The sequence below is a fragment of the Aricia agestis genome, chromosome 14 (genome assembly GCF_905147365.1).
Source record: "Aricia agestis chromosome 14, ilAriAges1.1, whole genome shotgun sequence".
In the NCBI taxonomy this organism is placed as follows: Eukaryota; Metazoa; Arthropoda; class Insecta; order Lepidoptera; family Lycaenidae; genus Aricia; species Aricia agestis.
The window spans coordinates 8,788,066-8,812,843 of NC_056419.1; the positions used below are offsets into that span (position 1 = coordinate 8,788,066).

Genomic DNA, 24,778 nt, shown 5'->3' on the forward strand with positions numbered 1-24,778 from the left:
ATATTTTACTTTTTTCATATTTGTTAGCGGACTATACCATCTTTGTTATTATACTATGTTGACGCGGACGAAGTCGCGGGCAACAGCTAGTAACATAATATACTTACTGATATCACAGAATACTATAATACTGGCGTAACTGATATCTATATTCTATACACATCTGTGGGTGATCTATTTGTTCATTAGTGTGTTGTTAATATAATAATTACTTACCTAATCTGGGGGCACGGGAGTGCCCCCGCCAAGATGAGCCAAGCGAAGCGCGCAAGGGCACTATAATATAAACTATAATATTATTATGTTCTCATCTTGGCAACATTTTTACATGAAAATGTTTTTTGGTGGGATAATATTATTATCTGGAATAACCTTGGTCATAGGGGCCACGGTCTAGGTCTCTAGCCTCTATTATATGGCTGACAATGACCGGCTGTGAATGTAATGAATGAGAGAAATCTATTGAGAATCCATACTAATATTATAAATGCGAAAGTGCGTCTGTCTGTCTGGTGTAACTCTGACTCTTCGCAGCCAAAGCACCAAATCGACTTTGCTGAAATTTGGTTTACAGTAAGTATATACTTTGAGTCTGGGAAAGGATATAGGATACGTTTTGCTCGATATATTATATCGAATTTTGCGCAACGAAGTCATCTAGTTGTCTATAATTTCTTGTACAACCAGCTATAATATTTTTAGTGAAGCTAGTTTTTTGGTGATTTTGTTGTATTTTTTCCGCACTTTCACATCATTTAGAAAAGGATCTTCAAATTAAATACTTCATCATTCAAAGAATAAGATTTTTTATAAGTTTACGATTATAGACTTACATTTTTTCATTTTCAAGACTGTATCGACATGGTATCGACAATAATAAATACATTTGCAAAGCTTCTTTAGAACATAGAAAACTTCAAAACTAATTACTCGGTGGCTAGCCAATTACAATACGCAAATAGATTTCGTTTTCAAACGACCTTCTAAAATTAGCTAATGGTAGGTGCAAAGTCGAAATAAAAGTAACCAGAAGTGATTATATTTGCAACGGTGATGAATTAATAATAACCAAATAATAAGTCACACCTTGTTATCTAAAGACTGAAGCCAAAAAAGTACTATGAAACCAATTAATGAAATCCTCTATTAGTGTATAAACCTACACTGAGCTAGTCATAGGTAGAAAGTCAACCAATATATTTTTTAAATAAAATAAGGGGGCTAACGAGCAAACGGGTTACCTGATGGAAAGCAACTACCGTCGCCCATGGGCACTCGCAACATCAGAAGAGTTGCAGGTGCGTTGCCGGCCTATACAATATGACCTGGGGCCATTAACAACTAACTCTTTGTCTAAATCTTATATATAGTGTATATATAGTGTATGTATAGATAGTGTGTGTATGTATAGATAGTGTTTTAATTCTGATTTTCCCTTACCCCAATCCCCTTATCCCAACTGCCATAAGCGTACGGGCAGTTCCAGCTCTGGATATATGTATAGGCGGTATAGGCCATGGCCTATGGGGGCAGCGTCCTATGGCCTCCTAGGGGGGCAGCAGCGTCCTAGGATGGCGGCAGAGTTCGTACATAGGGGCGGCAAAATTAAAGTAGCCTATAATACTCATAAAAATATAAATTCGGCCCTGGGCAGTTCCAGTTAACGAAAAAAACTGTATTGTTTTAGGCGAGAGTGTTTTTCTAAAGAGATCAAACACTCTCGCCTAAAACAAAACTAATTAGTATTTTCCTCATTCGAATAATTGATGAAGATTTTTACTAAGACAAATATTTTAGGTAACTGAATGCCCAGAACGTTTGTTTAAATAAACGTAATGGGGGATTTACCTTCAGTGAGTCATCATTGTGACGACTAATGTGTATCATTTGCGGAAAAATGTACCACATTATTGTATTAAAGTACGAGTTCTACGTTATTAAACATTTGCTCATTACTAATTATAATAATATTTGCGTAAGTAGAAGTTTGAAAAGCGAGTAGGGAGTAGGGCCTACATACCTACTGGTGAATTTATTATGAATGAATATTCTTTATCGCATTTACACATAGAAATCCAAAATTAGAACTATTAGGGCCTGTTTCACCACTTTCTGATAAAGTGCCGAACAGGCTATTCACAACTTTTTTGACAGATTCTCCATACTTGATCTGTCAAGTTAATTGATGAATAGCCTATTCGTCACTTATCAGGAAATAGTGAAACAGGCCTTTAATCAACTAAATACATAGAAACACAATAGGCGGGTTTATTGCTATGCTGCAATTTCTTCGAAGCAACCGAAAATTTCTCATAAGTTATACCTACGTCTCGCTAAGACTCGAAAACGGCTGAATCGGTTTGAGTTTTGACTAACTTTAGTCTCAAACTATTCGTGAAAGTCCAGGGAAGATTTAAACGGTGAAAAAATATGTTAGGAGGGAAAAGATATACGAAGTAGGTACACTGGATAATCTAGTTAAATAGTTATATAAATTGCACTTTTAAACGAAGTTTGAAGGTTATTAAAACCTTGAGGGATTGATCAATAACCAACAATATTCAAATATTTATCTACGAATAAAGAATAAAGGTACATGCCCTACGTACTTCCTAGTTCCTAGGTTCTAACTTCTATGTATATAGTCTAAAGTCTTGACTCCGAGTATTTTTTTTCTTTGTTTTTTTATACATTTGCGCCAAAACAGTCATATTAAAAGTTGGGGTGGCTGCAACGCGCCTTTACAAGTAACACAGCAATACTTTTGGTAGCAAACTTTTGGCTATTAAATTATTAATCAAGGATAATTACTGAAATAAAATAACAAATATCCAGGATTTCGCTGATAGGTACACATAAAATGTATCATTTAAATACTAGATAACATCTCAGGACTTTGTGACAAAGAAAAAAATGTTACAAAACAAAAGTATCATTGTACTTAATTTTACTCTGTTTAAGATAACTCGGATAAGAATTACCGTTATTTGTGTTGTAACAAGACACGACTATAATAGGATTAAGAGAACACATTTCATGTGCTGAAAATAACCTAAAACCTTCATTAATAGCCTTATCAAGCCAACCTCGTGCCTCGTATTAGTCGAGGAAAAACAAACTATTGACACGAGGAAAACGTTTTACTGCATCAAAAACAATGCATTGTAAGTCATTCTTCTTTTATTTTTACATTGTAAAGAAATAAAATGAAATATGAAACGTTTCAAACAAGAGTGTTATATAGTATGATGTGTAATGTGCCTGTTATATATACTATAGTAAGAGGCACTTAGATATCTTCAACTTTAATAGAATATCGCAAATCTAATAGTTAATTATTTTATTTTTATTAACATAATATAGCAATTTGACGAATACCCAAAATTCTGCATAATTAATAATGCAGTAAGGTCTGTAGGGAGTGCTACGGAGCCTCTACGAGCTACGGTGCCGGTGCTACGAGCTACGGCCTACGAATTTTCAGGAGCTACGAAGAAACTATTCTTAGGGCCTCTTTCACCATTTCCTGATAAGCGCCGGATAGGCTATCCACAACTTAACTTGACAGATAGAGTATGGAGCATCCGTCAAATAAGTTGTGGATAGCCTATCCGGCACCTTATCAAGAAGTGGTGAAACAGGCTCTTAGGGCTTGTTTCACCACTTTTTGATAAGGCTATCCACCACTTAAATTGACAGATGAATTATGGAGAATCTGTCAAAAAAGTTGTGAATATTAACGTAAGCGTAACGTAAGTAACTTTACTGCACGAATTATGTTTGGCGAAGCTTGTTATTTCATTGCAGTTGAAATACTCCTCTCATAAAGTTAAATGACGACCTCTGTGGCTCAGTGGGTGGGCTGTCGGTAGCTCAAGCCTGGGGTCGCGGGTTCGAATCCCGCCGACGGAACAAAAAGTTTTCAAACTTCCTGGGTCATGGGTGTGTATTAAATATGTGTATCATATAATAAAAATCTTAAATATATGTATAGTATAAAAGTATTAAATATATTTCCGTTGTCTAGTACCCGTAACACAAGTCCTTCAGGTACTTACCACGGGGCCAGACTGACGTGGTGTGAAGCGTCCATAGATATTATTATTAGATAGATATTATTATTACTGCATTACTGTAAGAAAAAAAAATCACTCTAATAGTACATAATACATACTCATATATTATTATATAATGCCGAAAGTCCCTGAGTCTTTGTTATTTCTTTATAGGCAAAGGGGGAAACTCATTTTTATAAAATTCGGTATGCAGACTGCTGACTGGCTAACAACAAGTTAATTTTTATCTCGAAATTAAACTTCTTTTATATTTATTTGGAGTTTGTATATCATACAAAAAAATCTACATCAATGTTGCATACAATCTAAAAACCATGTACGATGTTCAGGATTTATTACTAATCCAGTATACACTATGTATTTGTGATTATTATGTTGTATGTTTTCGTGATGCTATCTGTTAGCACCGCTTAGCATACGCGCGTTAAACGCGAGGAGTTAGTACTTAGTAGACTCAGATATACAATGTAAAAGAAAATGTGTAGTGAAGCTATGAAATAATTGGAATATAAGTAAGTAATTATAATATATACTTATTAGAGATCGCCCAATGGTCGAATTACGGCCTTAAATTCTTTTTCTTTTGGCTCCCCGTTTAAAGTATTGACTATTTTAGATTAAAGTAATAAAAAGAGCAATCTTATATCTTTAAACGAGCAATTCTTGTATTATATATTATATATAATATAATTGGAATCTCGGAATTGGCTCCAACGATTTTCTTGAAATTTAGTATATAGGGGGTTTGGGGGCGATAAATCGATCTAGCTAGGAATCATTTTTATAAAATGTCATTTTATTTGTGTTTTATCGAATACCGAGCAAAGCTCGATCAAATAGCTAGTTTATTTTAAATTACCGATGACACACTATTCCGTCGACGGACGGAAAAAAGGACGGAACGTCCTTTTTTTGTATGCGTTGACGTAATCATGCGTAACTTACGCCGCGTAACTTCGGCCTAGTGTGTTTAGACACTTACAAGTCATATCGGCTATCGCAAGCCGAAACTCAGCCGTTCATAGCATGCTTACAGCGGCACCCACGGCCACGCCGATTTGTCAGTTTGTTTGAAGTCAGCCTACTGATTCGTTCCGTTTATTGTGGTTTGAATGTAGACAGATATTATAATATAAAACTAGATAATAACATAAACGTTGACACCTATTGTAATAAACATAAGATGTGCAAATATCATTCTGGCTCTTATCGAGAATGTTTTTGTTTGCGGAGGGTTTCACATAACTCTACAGATTCACTGGGATTGTTGCAAACGATAGTACTTTATAATATTATACCGATACAACAGGATACAACGCCGAATTTCTTGAACTTGAATATTTTTAAAGCAAATAACATTTTTGTTAACTAAATGCCCGGTTTTTGAATTTTCTTGTCAGTTTATGTACTTATTGTATTGTTTTGTTGATAGGCAATGTTTAGCTATGTCCACACTATGCGCTTTCGTCTTTAATTTTCGTCATCTTCTTTCATTCAACTTTCGTTTTTGTGCATTTAATAATTGAATGCGTCAAGGAACGCCAACATTGTCATTTTTGTTTTTTGGATACGGTCAGAGGGCATGCGTCACGGGCATGCCTCACGTTCGCTGTGGACTGCGCTATAACGCATGACCTTGATAAACAAAAAAAGGCACAGTGTGGACAATTTTTGGCATCAGCCAATAATTATCGTTTATAGTTACAAAAACTGCTATACACATTGGGCCAACGTGTAGAGGCTCCATAAGTTAGGAGCAACATTCCATAAACCTACGACATTATATATTAAGTCTATGCAACATTCCATACTCTACACGTTGGATCCATGAGCTGCCTTATTGCTTTGGCCCAATGTTAGCCCAATGTGTACAGCGGGCTTTAAAAAAAGTAAAAAAAAATCTGATTTCATCCTGCTATTTAATTCTACTCGCGTAATCTATTGTTGTGGGCCTTTATTGTTAGGATTAATAAACCATAGTTCAGAATAACATAAGTATAACCTGTAACCATATAGGACTTAGCCCATTGTGTGCTGTCTACCGGAACGTAGATTATAATTATTATAATTACTACTACGCATCTTACTCGTAAGTCGTAGATACTGTCCTATACATATCCGGTGTATCTGTGAGCCTTATTGTCAAGTGGTAAGGTCGAAATTGTCGACTGTACGTCAGATGCTGATCATATTCCACGCCAATTTGCTTTGATTAACAAACACGTGCACAATGTGATTTTTTATGTAATTTCTAACGCGATAGAGCAATCGATATACCTACTTGAAAGTAATTTATATTCTATTGTTTAATATGAATGGTAGATATATATTTATATTCTTATTTAAAAACAAAGATTCTACAATATTGTCTTATTCATTCTAGCTAGCTGTATCGTTGTTCTACATAATAATTACGTTATTTCGGATATGAAAGTATATTAAGTTAGCAGATTCTCAGACCTATATGATTAACGCACCAGCACAATCAGTCCAGCTGTTTCGGAGGAGTTTCTTGCCTGAATGTTGTTACAGTTTTTAATGTTGATTGTACGGTGCGTATCGGCGGTTGTGTGTAGCCTTACTTAACGGAATTTAATTGAAAAGAGGAGTAGTTTTTGGTATTTTACATTTTGCAATCAAAACGAAAAATTTTAAAAATCAACCAAAAGCATTGCATAGTACCTACTATAAAAATATGATAAGACAAGCTACCTTTTATCCTACTACTACCTTTATAATGTTAATAATAATAATATGTAAAACTCGTATTATATCATAATAATTAAAGGATTAGAACCCGGGATCCCGGTAGTCTTTATGCAAGTTAGAAATTACGAAATAAAAAAACTAACAGGGACGGTCCCTGTTAGTTTTTTTTTACTCTCTAATCGAAAATTAACATAATATTATCTACAATCTGCCAACAATCTACTGCAGTCTACACAGATATATAATATCTACAATCTACCATAAAAATTTATCTACCATAAAAAATACCATAAAAATTTAGAATACCATGAAATTAAATTAAGAAATTTAAAAAAACCCCCGCCAAAACAACTAATGAAAAAAAAAGTAATGAAATAATATTTACTGCCTTTAAGTTCAAATGATTCCTAACTTGTGTAAAGTAATAATTATTTTACACACACCTATAATTATTAAAATGATAATTTTGTAATTGTTTTGCAAACGCCCGAACAAGGCATAAGTTGTATATTTCGTCAATGTATGTTGATATATATGTACTTGGTTGCAAATAAAAATTTTGAATTTTTTTTTTTATTTTTTTTTTTAATCTACTACAGTCTACAACTCTACACAGATGAATATTATAACATACCATCGAACCAGTACATATGATATTTTCTAATATACCAGTTTAGTATATTTTTTCCTTATTTTGTGGCTTATTTTATGATCCCACTTACCTTGGGATCGACGGTTTTCGCCATTTTGCTAGTGTACCGCGCGCGAACAAGTTATGCACTGAGAGTGAGACCGACAGAGCTCAAGAGTTCTGAGTTTTCTTCAATAAACGTCTTTATCTGCAAACCACAATATACTTTATCTAAATTAAAGAACAATTGCCGCGGTTATATGGTAGATAATGCTCCGAGGGGATTGTCATAGACAATAAAACGATTCATTTTACTGTAGGGGTTTACCCTGCGCCTTGCAACTGATGACCGATCTCAAATTGACAAATGACGATAGTGATGATGATGTGACCTCCCTTCAACTGTGGCTCTCATATTGCAAAAATAAGCGTATTTGTGGGGCTACTTCTGGATGGTTTTGCGTCACGCGTTAAAAATGACGATAACTGTAAAATTCCATATGGGGGATGTATGTAATATTATGTAATTTATTATCATCAGATCACTCACTGCTGGATATTTTGGATTTTACATTATTTAGGGCCTGTTTCACCACTTTCTGATAAAGTGGCGAATAGGCTATTCTCAACTTTTTTGACAGATTCTCCATACTTTAACTGTCAAGTTAAGTGGTGGATAGCCTATTCGGCGTTAATCAGGAAGTGGTGAAACAGGCCCTTAATTTACAATCATAATACCATATTATCTGAAAAAGCAGCAGCTAAGCTTTTGGAGCTCTACCAGCTGTTATGTATGTATGATGTCAAATTACCTCTGACTGCAGGGCAAGCCTTTTTACAGTAGGTACGGTCCTAAAATTTTTACAATAGGTCCTAAAATTTTGTTACTGGAATTTTGGATAAAACGATGTTAAAAATATTATTGAATTTCCAAAATCAACGTCATTTTGCTCGAATCAGTGTACGTACGTCCAAAATCTTGACATATTATTTATTTTTCTTGTGTAGCTACTATATATAGCTACGACTCCTGAGGTTTTATATGCCAATATAGAATTACCCGTTTTTCCGTTAAAAAGTTTTCCGAGAAAACAAAACTTGCTGTTTGTTTCCCCTAAGGAGAAATATCTACAGTGCCGGTTGTAATACTACCAGCGCCCTGGGCGAGAGTTCTTCGGCGCCCAGGGTACAGGTAGAGGTAAAAAAAAATCGGCCAAGTGCGTGTCGGGCCACGCGCAATATTTGGAGCGTGCGAAGTGGGTGGAGGGGGTAAAGAAAGCGATTGCCGCGTTTGCCGTGGCAAAAATATGCAACCAAAGGGGCTCAGTTAGTAGTCAAACAAACTTGTCAATCTTGTTTTGAAATTTTTAGAAATTGGTCTTAATGGTTTTTGTATCGTAGACTGCAAAAATAACAGCAAAAATAGGTAGTCAGTATACAAATTTAATGTTTTTCCTAAATCCACTAGGAAATGAGATCAGATAGCTGCTGTAAAAATGAAAAAGTATGTGATTCGATATAACCTAAAATTGCATTATCAGTGAAGTCAATTGTATTCGAGTTGCATTTTATTATATTAATTGAGTACCTAACTATTGTTTTAGTGTTGATGAATGATGGATCACCATATTCTCCAAAACCCGACGGCAAAACTTGCAGAGATAGTTTCATAGAATACCTACCTATTTCATTTAAATCCAAAGTATCAGGTGGAAGAAACAGTGACTCACAAATGACGATAAACCAGATACTACATCTAGTTTAACTGATCTTTTAGAAGCTGGAGATAGAATTTGAATGAAAAAGTTTTTCAAGTAAGCAAGTCTTAGTGAAAGGGGTAAAAAAGTTAAAATTATTATGTCCCCATTTTGAGCAAAACAAAACGAGTACTCTCACAAGGAAACCGAAACGACTTGCTCGCTGATAATATTGCTCAAGTAAGAATCCATATTGAAGTGATTGAAAGCAATGATATTCTATGTTACTATTTTAGAAACTCATTGATTGAAAGTGTATTAATGCAAAGACTCAGAAACATGAAGAATGTTTGCAGTGTTTTAGTAAATTTATAGACTCCGATTTTCTTCCAGAGTATTAATGCTGTAAAAAATAAATAAAAACAAGATTTTTAAAAACATTACATTTATTTTTTGTAAGTATAAAGTATTGCTTGTATTTTTGTTAGGTACTGATTAAAGTAGCAATATGTTTGCACTTGCCGCTCTGGTTATAAACGCAGCTGCATTTATTACCTATCTGTAAGAATGAATAAAAATGTTTAGACTTGCTTTATCTAAATGCTTAGTTACATTTTTGGTTGGTTCATTACTTACGTTTGAACTTGTTTTATAGGGTGCTAAAGTCACCGATGTTCAACGAATTATATTGGCTCGTATTAAATAACATTGCCATTAGTTCTTAGCTTTTCTACATCCCTTACATGTCCTGCTAACACCAATTTATTTCCTTTTAGCATAGATTGGGCCTTGAAACTTATTGAGTGTTTTACACTTTCAAAACCAGTTTTTATGATTATATTCATTTTCCACAAGTAGTTTTTAACAAAATCTAACCCAAATACCATTAATTATTGTTCTAAATATATTTTATTTGCTATAATATTTACAAAATAAACAAACTCTTGTTGTTTATTTTTTGACACATGCCCCTAAAACTTCGTTTTAAATATGTCACTACTGACGTGCACGTTCCGAATAGGGTTGCATTGCGTAGTACCGCCACAGAATAGATAATAGTACAAGTAGTACCGCTAGTTTAAAAAAAAAATTGTACTTATGGTCAATAAATGTACATTTATAACGTGTTTTACACCTTTAACATCATCTCAGTTACTTTCAAAGAAATTTGAACGAAAAGTTCCAGAATACATTTTTTTGTTGATCGACTCAATATGAAGTCTTCTTAGCCGTGATAGTTTTCCTTCTAAATTCAGCATAATATTTCCTTTTTTTTTAACAAAATTAATTACGTTCTATATAGTTTTTAAGTATTTTTATATTCATTCCTGTATCAAGTCACTGATATTCCCTCGTTATTGTTCTGAACAGTAGACGTAGGTTATGTTTAATTTATTAGTTAGGTAATAGATTACTGAGCGCCTAAAAATAAAGCAATAAAATATATTAAACTGATAAAGTAATGAAACTAACAAGTAGTCTACTTTGTACACCGTACATGTAGTACAGTTTAGTTTCGCCAGGTTTACTTATGGTACTATTTGTACGGTGTACAGAGTTAGCGAGGTAGGCAGGGTAAAAATAAATGTTTTTCCAAAACGATATAATATTTTGACCATAAACTTATAATATACTGTCGTATTTTGACCGTACTTGCCTACTTCACTAACTCTACTTGGTACAACTTTTATGTACTTAACTTTACTTGGAAGAAAAAAGTACATACTAAGTAGGATTCTTGCAAAATGCTTACAAGGAATTGATGTTTTCGTCTAGGTATACTTTTCTGTAGTTTTTTTTTATGAAATAAGGGGGCAAACGAGCAAACGGGTCACCTGATGGAAAGCAACTTCCGTCGCCCATGGACACTCGCAGCATTAGAAGAACTGCAGGTGCGTTGCCGACCTTTTAAGAGGGAATAGGGTAATAGGGGAGAGTAGGGAAGGGAAGGGATGGAAATAGGGGAGGGTAGGGAAGGGAATTGGGCCTCCGGTAAACTCACTCACTCGGCGAAACACAGCGCAAGCGCTGTTTCATGCCGGTTTTCTGTGAGAACGTGCTATTTCTCCGGTCGAGCCGCCCCATTCGTGCCGAAGCATGGCTCTCCCACGTATAAAATGTTCTTCTCGTGAACCATATACTTACATTATCAGCCAATAAACTTTTTTATTTCTTTCCATTACGTAAGCATTTGTTTTTACAGTTTTATTTTTTTATGAGGCACCAATTTTACTTATCTTTAAGTGTACGACCCTCCCTGTTAGAAAATCAATAAAATGTTTATTGTTTTTATATTGTAATTAATTTATAGGTTATATTCCCCCTCAGACACTAGAAAATCATAATTCTAGATAATTTTATGGAAAATTTCGTCCTTTTTCGATGTGTTATTATTACTACTAGCTATTTGACCGAGCCTTGCTCGGTATTCGATAAAACACGAATAAAATGACATTTTCTAAAAATGATTCCTAGCTAGATCGATTTATAGCCCCCGAAACCCCCTATATACAAAATTTCATGAAAATCGTTGGAGCCGATTCCGAGATTCGAGAACTCGAGAGTCGTAAAAGGTGATATTTAGAAAATTGCATTCAAACTTAACGTACACGTAATAATTTAACGACTAAAATCACACGAGCCGCGCCAGCTCGAGTGACGCATTTGTTTCACTCCCACTAGTGCCCGTACTCTTAAAAGGTCGGCAACGCACCTGCAGCTCTTCTGATGCTGCGAGTGTCCATGGGCGACGGAAGTTGCTTTCCATCAGGTGACCCGTTTGCTCGTTTGCCCCCTTACTTTATAAAAAAAAAACGCCCAATTATAATAATTAACAGGGCTGGTAATTAATAATTATATTGAACTGCAGTTTAGTTTTTTCATCATAATAATATTAATTTGTTATAGTACAGTTGTATGACTGTAGTTATCAGTAGAGCCTATACGACAGCATTAAATTATTTTTTCAATTGCTCTTTGCAAGCAGACTAACTCAACTCTTCGATGTTCCTTTAAAATGCCGAAAGCAGTGTACATAATACAGTTCGTCGTCCGAAAATAAAAATTTGACGCAAATAATTATAATAGGTACATATTACATTATACATAAGTACCTATACCCACGTAGCTGTGACGCGGGAGTGTCGGTGATTGTCTTTAGGTACGAGTATACATATAAGTATACATTTTTTTACATACTTAATTAGTGATAATCAAAGTCTAATTATTATGCTTGTAAACATCCAGATGATGTATTGTGTACATATTATATTTACTTATAAATTCTACGTCGCGAGTCGCGACTCACGATAAGCAGGTACTTTCTTGACCCTTGTGTTACACCTATGGGTTAATCTGCAGTTCTTCAATAAAAATGTCATTAATAATATATCAAGAAATGCCTTTTCCAAAGACTAAGGCCTGTTTCATCACTTACTGATAAGTGCCGGATAGGCTATCCACAACTTATCTGATAGATGCTCCATACTCTATCTGTCAAGTTAAGTTGTGGATAGCCTAACCGGCACTTATCAGGAAGTGGTGAAACGGCCCCTGTTAATATGGCTTGTTAATATCCGTAGAAGGCTGATTTACGTAGAATTTCGCCCATCTTCCTTTATAAAAAAACTTCACTGTAACGCCATCTAGTTAAAGTTTTTAAACTTAGAACTAATTTACCTTAGGCGCCATCTAGGCAACAGTTAGAACATTAATTCGTAAGCTATGTTCACGTTTTAGTTCTTTAAAGTAGTAATAGATGTCACTGCAAGTATCTTAATTTTTAATTAAATATAAACAAGTAAAAAAAACTTTACAATTCGTTTTGTCACGATAACGAAACATAATAAAAAGAACTAGTATAACTATTTTATGTCATGTTCATCACCTTTTGTAACGTCTTCTTACGGCTCCTACTCTGGCAAACAAACCTACTACTGATGTAGCTGTATGTTAACTTAATGTTGCTGTTTTTCTTTCCTTGTTTTATGAACTAAGGTTTTGTTGGAACGCCTTCAAGCACGTCAAGTCTCGAAAAACGAGCGGCGCACGGCGTTGATTTTAAGTCTGAAGCCTTAGTTCAAAAGAGTAGTAAGTAAGAATAGACATCATATTTTATCTCCCTACTATTACGAATTACGATGGTACCCAATATTATTTGTAGATTCCTAAATGTAGAGATGAAATCATTCTACAGTATTCACTAGGCGTGGGAAGTTAGTTGATAGTTAAACTAATTGAAATCCCGCGTAGTGCTAAACGGACAATATACATGGGTATCGGTACCTACGTCGGACAATGTCCTTGCAGATATAACACTGCTTTATGATACTCCCTCCAGCTTTTGCCCGCAATTCCGTTCAAGAAATTATATTATAGTATCTTACAAGAAAATATTATTGTGAGATAATACCCGTAAGGAGATATTATACATTGAGTAACATTAAGATGTGATTTGTGTGAGTAAATATTCATGCTGTTGGGACATTTCTTATAGAAACCTAGAAGTCGAAAGTTACCGTTCCAGCGACACATATACACAACTTAAACTGAAGTATCATCACTTCTATGTGATACACTATCATTTATTATTTATGCATAAACTATAAAGGATTAATAATGCGCTGTATAAATTCCTAATTAAAATTACTTTTGGCTCACCATAAGTATAATAGTAAATTTTATAAAGATTCTGATAATGCTGATGATCCATTTAACACTTTGAGTCCTTAGTACAGATTTATTCGACCGCGCGGACCCCGTTGTGTCGGAGGATATACAAAACGGGTCAAACATATGACTCCACAACATACATCATTGTTTATTATGTACGACATTGACCTACTATATCATATCAGCAGTAAACAATTTTTGTTCACGTACCGTCAAAATAATGGCTTCGTAAACAATGTGACAGTTCAATTAATTATGTTAGTTGTTGTTCCATTTATGATGAATTTTAAAAATATCTACTATTAGCACAGTTTGGTGTTTTCGTCGTCCGTCCGTCCGTCCGTCCGTCCCAAATCGTCCCTTGTATCATGTATGTTAATTAGCATGGAGTACCATTTCAAAAAGACACCAAATGCGGCACAGTTTAACATATCGATAAAACACAAAAGCCAAATATTTTATTTACTTACAAAATTATCTAAAGCTACTCATATAAGTAGTAATAATAATAAGTGATTGTAGGCGCGATGTAGCGCCCAAGCGTAGCGGCTCGTAGCGGCATGGCGGGCGGCCGCGCAGTCTCTACACGAGTAGCTTTCACTGCGCACGCGCACGACATTTAATTTCGAACGTCACTTTCGCGCGCGATTTGAACTGTTTATTTTTTTATCTAGTCATCGCGATTCGCGAGCGTCGAAAGGAATAAAAGTTTAATTGACAATATGGAAACGTAATGAATATTATAATGTTCAGTGTGTGAGTGAGTAGAGCACAATGAGCGGGCCGCGGAATTGGCACAAATGGCTAGTGTTGGTCGGATTGGCTTTGTCCGCCCGGACAATTGCGGCAGATTACAGCTTCATCACGGAGAAATCCGAGGCGATGGCGCGATGCAACGAGAAATGCCCATTCCAGGTTTGTGAGCAAAAATAAAAAGAGCATCTTGTAACCTACTATTAAAAAAGTTGTAAAACTCAATACAAACGAGTTGCAAGTGCATTTTCGATCTTTACAATTTACCATACAATTTTTTGAAGCTTAAGATATGTTTTTTAAGGCCAGTTTTGTTTATTTCTCGTATGATTCAAAAGATCACACCACATTGCAATTCCGGTGTACTAACTAGCAGGATCTACAGCGGTTACCGAGACCACAAAAAATTAGAAGCGCCCGAGGGACAGGGAAACAGAAAATAAACCAGATATTCAAGTAAGAGTACTACTCACTTGAATATCTGTATAACTAAAATTGTGTATACTGTCTATAACTCTGTCTAACTCAACTAAAACTTAACGACTAAGGTCCAATTTCATCAACGTCTTTTAGTTTTAATGGCTTGTTAAAATGTCATGTCTTCTTTTTCATTACTATGAAAAAAAAAGAAATAACGTGATACTAATTCGAGCATTAACTTTAACAGACGTTGGTGAAATTGGCCCTAAATCTGAGCTTTCCATTAATAAAGTTAATCGGTATTATTACACACGTACATTACTTTAAGAGTTCTTTTCCTAGCCTAGCTTATTCTTTAATTGCAAAATTATGTATCAAAATCTTTTGAGAACAATTTCTTAAATGCCCCACACCATAGGACAGGCTACGCCTAGTGTGGGTACTTAAGTATTTGTCATAAACCGATGTGAATATGTATTTTTTGGAAAATAAATTATTTGTATCAGATATATTATTTGTTAGAGTCACTTACAACTAGATCTAGTTGATTGTAGACGAGCTCAAGTAATCCTACTCGCGGTAATGGACGCCATTTGCAGCAATTGTTCAGTTAGTTTCAAATAACTCGAATTTAACTGCATAAGAACCTAGACTCTAGTGTCGTTGGCGTAAGTCTGTCTAGATATCTAGGTTCCAGATGTACTACACTCTCTATCGTTTTAAACCGCAATAATGTTGTTAACAAAAGATTACAATGGATGTATACATATATTATGTAGCTTTGTGAAAGCACAACGATACTGATCGGATTTTGATAGCAATCAACACGATTACAAGCAAATTTTCTCACACATTATCACAGCCTACCTAAACAGTATTTTTAGGCGTACATAATAGAAGTGTATAAGTTTTTACAACATCAAATAAACATCACGTCTTGTTTCTTCAATCAAAGTTTTAAAGAGCACTTCTATACTGCCCTGCACTTCTATAGATCGTAGTCTATAATGATCGTCTTATCTAATTGCTATAGTGCGAATTAATCACATACAGATAAGAGTCCTGCGGCGCTTCGCGGTTCAACGCTCAACTAATTGTTGCTAATTGTCCGACAGTGTAGTGCTAAATATAGAGCATTCCATTTATATTGTGTACGCAGATTGTCTATGCTTATTTTTTTAAACAACTAAAGAGTCAAGAGTTACTTTAATGTTAGAGAGAATGTGCTCAGGATCGGGTGCTACGAAAAGCTGTAGGCTTTTGTTGTGTTGTATTTTTGTTGAATTTATAATATTAAACCAAAGTCTGGCAAACTTAATGTAAAACTAGAAATTCTGCTAGTATAATAAAATGCATGATACGTACCAAATTACTGCAAAACAGTTTCCCATGTTTTTTCTCGTACTCGACTTAACTCAGTGCCAATTAACTGCCAAAAATTAAAATCAGTCACGTTATTAATTACTTAAGTGCCTTTTAAATTAAAAACACTAACACATCGTTCCCTCAACATTATGAGACAAGCTATATAAAACAATATTTTATTTTGTACCAAATCGAGGCTTTGCATGCATTTTTATCGTGAGACCGGAACGCCAGAGCCATATCTCAGGCAGTTTCAGGGCTTCGCGTAAAGTGATCCTGGCTGTGGTTACGTTTTTTGTGAATTTTGGGTTACAGCCTTTTAACTGGTCTGTTGTTTTTCACATTGCGCCATCGTAATTGATACTTTTATGGATTTAAACATTCGACGTAACAGTTATACGCTGTTGAGCAAAGTTTTAAACCAAACTTTTGGACTAAACCTGAATGATTTCATCGGAAATCTAAGTAAATTGTTTATTGTAATTTGTGAGTATTAGGTATAACACGTGATAGGTACCTAAAAATAAACAGTAAACTTACACCATTATCGAAATGTGTTTTTTAATTAATTTAGTATTTAGGTAAGTCAGACTTTTTTTTTACTTCAGATATTTAAATACGTACACCCTGAAATTTAGAAAGTTTATAAAACTTTTACAATCGCTTTTTTAAACAAAATAATATACCTACTTAATGCTAAGTACTCACATACGGTTTTGCTCGATAGTTTTACTCCGAATCGCAGGAAATAACATATTTGACATATTTAATTCCATCGAGCCGGCTCGAAGCGAGCCTTCGAGCTGTCAGTTTTGCGGCCCACACGATTGAGTAAAACTGACGAGCACTACCGTATGTGAGTACTTAGCATAAGAAAAGAAAAAAATAAGATGAGCTTATGATGACCATGATCTGGACAGACACAGTTAGCGTTCTTTGTAGGCACAACTTACATTACGAATTGTTTGTGATACAGATTAAAATAATGGCAGGCAGGGACTCAATCGGCACGCTTCGTTGCGCGTGCGCACGCCGGAAACTATCAGGGGACCTCCGGTGGATGTTCACCTGATTATTAAAAAACTACCTGTCACAATTTAACGGCTCATTTTTTTTTCAGAACCGAACCAGCGAAGGGCATTATGACGTCAGCTGCGGGCCAGACTGCAGCGTACAACAGGTATAAATTGTTCAATCAAAGTTGATTACAGTTTTTGTGATAAGAATTTTATTTGTTTTGACAAAGCAATTTAAAAATATTATACGTTTGTACGTTTAGGTAGTGATTACTGAAGGTGAACTTGTGAAATCTGGATATCAATTGTTTTTTTAAATATTAAATATTTATTAATTTGTTGAAGTATGAGGAACGTGAACGCTGATAGGCAGAGTGAATTCAATAATTAATACAAATGATAGAGCTAAAGGCAAGCTATTACTAAACGATTAAACGGCCTAGCTCGAAAAGAAACCTTCTTATCTTCAGATCACTAATGCAATAAAAATAACCAAAAACTTATTCGAATAATAATTAATATTAACTTGCTCTTGGTCTTGGGACCACCGAGGTATGTGGGACCCCCCGGGGCAGACGGAAGACGCACCCGGGACGCACCCACTAAAACCCCAACTGTGTTCCTGCTCCTGAAGGTGGGACTACGGGAAACGCGTGATACACGACCGCGGCCCCACCACCTATGCCTCTTCAGGCTCAACTCGTGGATACACCATGCCACATTACTCTGCGACGATGCACTGGAATACCTAGTGCATCGTGGCCTACCCGGGACTCGATGTCATGGGCGACGGCAGCCCCTTACCGACGCCCCGAGCTCCCCTGCTAAGGTGGGATGTCGCGACCATGTCTGGCCCTTGGTCTCCGACAGCGTGATGTCGGGTCCAATAGTGGCCTGTAGGGCCGCTCTTTGTCTGCTCCAAGCGGGACAGACGAGCAACATTCAATGGTCATTGTAATGATGGCAAGCAGTGTTTTGCTCGCATCTGGCCATGGCTGCTTCGGCCAGATTGCCATCGTCCGTTGTAACCCAGTTAGGATCCTCCTGGTCCTGGTCGTCAGTCGATCGGCCCATATCGGCGCACCGTATATGCACATGGAGCGGATCCCAAACTGGGTCCCCCCAGATACGGGAGAAGGCCCGAGGATACTTAAGACCTAACAATATAGACTTTTCCATCTACAGTGTACATACTTGACTAGGATCTTGCAAAACTTCCTACGGTCTACCTATTTAGTATTTGTTTGATCTAGGACTTATAGAATTAGGTTACATTTTACAAGCAGTATAATGCTACTTTAATCTTATAATATACTTAAAGGTAATAATAATTAATGTTATTAACATTTTAATACTTTGTAAAATTGTTGGCACAAATGAACTTCATCTGGAGCTCGATAGACTTAAAATTTATTACACAAAACAATAACACAATATATTAGCGAATAATTAATTATTATTGATTTAATAACAATGTACTAAACTTTAAATTATTACCCGCTATCGTGAACAACATAAATCTTGAAATGGAGTTGCAGGCAATGTGTCGTAAAAACATTTTCTGATAACTTATTTTATTACAAAAATATGTTAGTACTGCTAAACATAGAACCTCCTCCTTTTTTGGAGTCGGTTAAAATATTATTGTCGAGTAAATTTGGGCTTTGGGACGTCAAGTCGTATTTAAATCCTGAAAAAATCATACAAAAGAACCTCTTTTTTAAGACAGATAACTAATAGATACCTACACTATCTCGAGCACATGGTAACATAAGATATAGCTTAGTTTCATAACTCTGAATGACTATCCGGTAACTAAATCATCCTAAATGCATAATAGCGATGGGTAAATAAAGTTTCGAAGAGTTTTTTTAGCGAAAGAAATATGTAGGTCGTATTATATTCATACGTTTAACTTTTTTTAAATTATTGTACGGACAGTGGAAACGTTCGCGACGTTGTGGCATTTCTCATAGAATCATGAAGTCAAAAGTAAATCATTGAGTGCTGCTACTTTCACGGTAAACTTTATATTGGGTTGGGTACACACACACCCTGAAGTATCACTTTGTTTTGTTACATGTTACATAGCTTGTAATATGCTCTCGTTCGCGAGAACGTGCGGTTTGGCCGCTACACTGAGAGATCAGAAGTAATAATAATTATTGTATGTAACTATTATGGTGTCGGTTGGGAGCGGGCGACATGAAGCAACCGCAAACGAAGTGTCCTCGCGACACCACTGGTTTCTATGTAAATACCTTGCGCAGCTAACGACACGAAGCTAGCGCACTTTTCATAGAAATACATAGAAACTAGTGTCGCGACGACACATCGTCTGCTGCCGCTTCATGAAGCCGGCTTCCAAGTTCCAACTTGTACCATCGAGGAAATTGATTTCTAGACAGTTGACAGACCGACGTCATTTGGTCGGATCATGTCAATTCAATGTTAATTGTAATATGTCGGCTGGGTTGGACGTAACGCGACCCAAACTACGTAGGTCCCCCATTTGCCTAGAAATCAACAAAAAATCTCTGATAGTACCTTTACGTTGTTGTAAGTTGCCAACAGTGTTGGTAATGTTGATGTTGAAATCCCTGCAGTTACCAATTGCCGTATGAAATAATTACCTAGTGAACATTATTGATAATAGGTATCAGCGAGTTAACCTTTAACATATTTACGCGATATAAGGCTTTAATGAATACTGCTCTAAAAACATCTGATAATAATATATTATGATATGATATATGGATATATTTATAACCGTATATAACCGTATGTTGACCATACTATGTTGCATGCTTGCAACGACTTTGACGAATGACATTAGGTATTCTTGCTTTACAATAAATTAAAAGAAAAACACAAAACTTTTAAGTAGAGTATTAAAGTACTCATAGTACCTGTAGCAACATTATATTTCCCAATCTTTTTTTAGTACTAAAAAATGTTTGTACAGTTACAACAAGTTTATGTATTGTTAGACGGTAGTTAACCATTTTTTTAAAAATTGGTTTTTTCTTTCTTATGACTTCATTGAGATTTGCTAGTGGATCCAATAGAATCCCCTTATCAGTTCTCAAAGCCCCGTATACCTACTGTTCACAATCGTGTTTTAAGTAAATAAAACAACAATATTATTATGTTTATAAAACATACAATAAATGCAAAAACAAAATCTAACAAATATCGATATTTGACGACCTCTGTGGCTCAGTGGTGAGCGCGTTGGTAGCTCAAGCCGACGTCGCGGGTTCGAATCCCGCCGACGGAACAAAAAGTTTTCAATGTTCCCGGGTCTAGATGTATATTAAATATGTGTATGATATAATAAAAATCTTAAATATATGTATAGTATAAAAGTATTAAATATATTTCCGTTGTCTGGTACCTGTAACACAAGTCCTTTAGGTACTTAGCACGGGGCCAGACTGACGTAGTGTGAAGCGTCCATAGATATTATAAAAAAAAGATATTATATCAGATTTAGTTGTATAATATACAATTAGTTACTAGTAAATTAGGCCCTACTTTATCACCATTACTTTCCCTAGGGGCGACTAACTAAATCGCACTATACTATTAAATCTAGCAAGTACTATTGCAGAGAAAAAGTTAGAAGTAAATTACAAAAGTTCTATATTTAAAAAAAAACTTGACAAGTAGAATTCTAGTTTTTGTTGAAAAATTTAGAACCACTGCATAATATTTTATCACTCACTTGCTAAAAATGGGTCAAAACAGAACTCGTTTGTGAGCTGAGTACAATTCAAACTAAGTAGAGCACGGCAGGTATTGTCTCTACCACAGGAGTACATACTGAATCTACTATCTGTAGTTTGTGCGTTCTAAGATGATATGGGTGACAGTTTTCATGTTCCTTGCTACGGGTTTTTTTACAAGAAAACAAAAAAAAAACAAAATGTAATAAATTATATTCCATCTACAAAAACAAATGTTTCCTATAATTGTAAATGAATAAAAATGAAAAGATGCTAAATGCTAACTTATTAATAAAAATTATAAATATTAACTGTCAAATAGGAATATAAAATTATTGTTAGGAAAACATTTGAAAAATGTCATATGCATGGAACGGAACTTATGTCAATAGAGATTGACAATGTTGAATCGAAATCAAATCGATAAAAAAGGGCGGCCATCTTAAATTGCCGGCAGCACTGAAATGTCAGTACGAAATCGATAATTTCGATTGCAATTCCTTTACGAAGTGATTCGATATTTTTTAAACTATCGATTAATTTTTGTTAGGTAACTTCCCTATTATTGTCAATTACAATATGTCACGCATATCATCATAAAACTCACAAACTATAATAAAACACCACAGTTAATGGACACTACGTGTCGCCGCGCCGCGCGTGCGGGAGGCGCCACCCCCGCTCTACCCACCGCCGCGAAGGGACCGTTCTGCAACGATTTTAAGTGGGATAAAATATGTTTTTTTAAGAGCCTGTGCTGTCCAACTTCTGGGCAAAGGCAAAGGATCCAACGCAGCCGTAGGCCAACCTGGCTCGTATTTGTCTAGCTCGTCGCGCGATCTCGAGACCGGCCACGGCGGAGTCGTCTATCATCTGGTACCCATTTTGTGGTGATCTTTGCTCAGCGGTCAGGATACATGCGGCTTGTATGGCCCGCCCAAAATATGTTATTGTAAAAAAATTAACACCCTATTTTTTTTTTTGCTTAAATGGAGAGTCCATCCTAATGACACCCAAGCCCTAAAAAAATTGGCCGGTAGGATTAATTGCACCCTGTTTATGGCATAAGTACCTAAAATACAAATAAAAAATTAATGTGCTTATCATTGTTTTATACAGTGTGTAACAAAAATAAGTGATAATACTTTAGGGTGTGTACGTGTTCCTTGTAGAGAGTTCACTGTGAAAGTAGAAGCGCTGAAAGAAGAAAATTTTTTTCACTTTTGTATGGGCAAGGGCCCGAGTGTCACAAGTTTCCCCATACAAAAGTGAAAAAAAAATTTGGTCTTTCAGCGCTGCTACTTTCACAGTGAACTCTCTGCAAGGAACACGTACACACCCTAAAGTATTAATACTTATTTTTGTTACCCCTTTTTAACAATTTGGATTTAGGTCTGGGGATCTGGACAATGTCGTAGATAATTTGTAGAGAATGTCGAAAGAATGATATTTCAAAGATAAGTTCCTGTTTTTTGTAGCTCATACTTACTTAATTTTCAGCGCTGCACAGACCTTAGTCAATATAAACGCCTTAAAAAGTTACTTACATAAATAATTTATTTATGCACGGTTTCTCACATTTTATGACAAAAGTTTACAGTTTTTCCATTAAAGCTAACGCCTTATGTCAAAGCGTTAACCAATTAACCACACTATTGAAAAGATAAACCTCTGTTAAAAAGAAAACTCAGTAAACTTAAAGTGCTACAAATGCCCTCAATTTTTATGCAGGAATTAATTAACCCTAGAACCGTACCCTGGGGTACAAATGAAAAAAATAACAAAAATTTCGTTATATTTTTTTACTGTTCGACGGTTTCTTTCGCGCGTCCGTGTATTTACGTGGGACGGGGTGGCGCGCTGATACCTCAGTCGGGCGAAGTTCTTGCTTGCAAGTGGAAGCGGTACATTGTTTGTGGGGTACTGTAGTACCCCAGGGTACTTTAAACGTAAGTATTATTGTTTGAACATTTTCATCCTTTTGTTGTTTTATTTTTGTTATTTGTGGGCATGAATTTGATGAAACCGACATAAAATTTATCGAGATCGGTCAAGCAGTTTTTATACTGTGAGTTTATTTGTTTTTGATGGCATTATAGGATTGTTTATATACTCCTAACTTATTTTCTTTTTTTCAGATAGTCTAGACGTAATTTGAGTAAAAATTAAATAGAGAATATTCTTCTGGAATCGGAAGATGCTGAAAATCTGTTTTTAGGTGAGGCATCTGATGAACAGCTGGATAAAGTTATCCAAGATTTTCACGATCACGTAATTTTTTCTCAGAGTCCTCACTCTTAAGAAGTAGAGTCACCTCCTGATTCAGACGAAGAAATAGAAGAAGTAACTTTGCAGTTCAGTTCTAATGCGTAACCAGTCACTGTCCTCAGCGTTCCAGATATTTTACGTGGTAGAGGTAGAAAAAAACAGAAAAGCAGCGAAAATGTGTATGGCATGGATAGCTTTGTCATGCTTTGTCATACTTACAGTGTGTCGCGCAAAACTCGCCGCTGGAGCCTCTGTGTGTTCTATGGAATACTAAATATTGTGGGGATCAATTTTATGATACTGTTACATTCTATTCAGATGCTGCTAATAAGCAATTTTTCAGGAAAAGGCGCACTTGCCTGAAGACTCTCGCTTTTGATCTCGTAAAACCGCACCTAGAAGACAGATTTCAATACCGAACTTTGCCAACAAATAAGTATTGGTGATATACTAGAGAAAAAACGACCAACGCCTTCTATAGCTTCTCTAATTTCAAATCTGGAAGGTGTTTTTTCTTCCCGAGGTCCAAAGACCGCAAATCACGTACGCAATGTGAGACGTGCAAAACTTTCATTTGTACTGTTCACCAGAACAAAATATGCCAAAAGTGTTTTATAGTACCTAATTAATGTGATTTAATTATGTTTAGAAAAACTGAGATTATTGTTAAAAAGTCTATGTAAGTTGATTTAATAATAAAATCTTTAATATCTTTTTAAAAATGTGTTATTATTGTTGGGGTGCACTAGTACCCCAGGGTACCGTTAGATAAAGTTTAAGATGGGTACGGTTCTAGGGTTAATGGGATTGACAAACTCACTTGAGCAGACCTTAATATATTAACAGTTATTAGCCGAGGTCAATTGCCAATATCAATAAAATAAGTAGATATAGCGACTTTGCAACGAATAATTTATTAATTTTTACATAAACTAAAATCTATATATTAATACGTGAGCCAAAAACTTTGTATCCCTTTTGACGAAAAATGGGGAAACCTAGGTGAATGAAATTTTGTACAGTTATAGTTTATATGGTGAAGGAGTGCATCGAGCTAATATTATTTTGAAATTATGCTTTTATCATATATATTTTTAACAAATAAAACAATACACACACTACTAACAACACACACACTAGGAAAAATGACAGATTTTTGAGTGACAAGCCTATACATACGAATTATACTCTTTTATTTATGCTTGAAGTCTGTTGACAACAAGGTGATAAATTGAAAATGGATTATAGTTTTTTTTATTGAAGCGCATAGACAATGCTTACACGACCGGACTGAGTCAGCTGAGTCCCAGTGACAAGAGTTGAAAAAAATATGATAAAGTCAATATATTTTTACAAAATATAGAGTAGTAGTCCTAATGTCGTTGAAGCTAAGGTCGAATTTCGACCATTGGGCGATCTCTAGTAACATTAAATACTTGTATAT

At 35.4% G+C, this 24,778-nt stretch overlaps 2 protein-coding genes across 4 annotated transcripts in view; one reads left to right on the forward strand and one right to left on the reverse strand.

Moving 5' to 3' along the window:
* The window catches only part of LOC121733501 (hexokinase type 2), a 44,813-nt gene extending 36,496 nt beyond the window's left edge, over nucleotides 1-8,317 (reverse strand). The window contains exons 1-2 of one of the 2 annotated variants that reach the window (XM_042123762.1): nucleotides 8,229-8,317; nucleotides 7,508-7,624 (exon numbers count right to left, since the gene is read on the reverse strand). In XM_042123762.1, coding sequence (XP_041979696.1) covers nucleotides 7,508-7,531 — 24 coding nt within the window. In that variant the 5' untranslated portion in view covers nucleotides 7,532-7,624; nucleotides 8,229-8,317. Of the gene's footprint in view, nucleotides 1-7,507; nucleotides 7,694-8,228 lie in introns of those variants that run through there. The other variant, XM_042123761.1, reaches the window with a different exon arrangement.
* Nucleotides 8,318-14,383: 6,066 nt separating this feature from the next.
* Nucleotides 14,384-24,778, forward strand: part of LOC121733534 (proto-oncogene tyrosine-protein kinase ROS) — a 50,518-nt gene continuing 40,123 nt past the window's right edge. For both annotated transcript variants that reach the window (XM_042123803.1, XM_042123804.1), the window contains exons 1-2: nucleotides 14,384-14,699; nucleotides 17,443-17,502. In XM_042123803.1, the coding sequence (XP_041979737.1) occupies nucleotides 14,559-14,699; nucleotides 17,443-17,502 (201 nt within the window). In that variant the 5' untranslated portion in view covers nucleotides 14,384-14,558. The remainder of the gene's footprint in view (nucleotides 14,700-17,442; nucleotides 17,503-24,778) is intronic.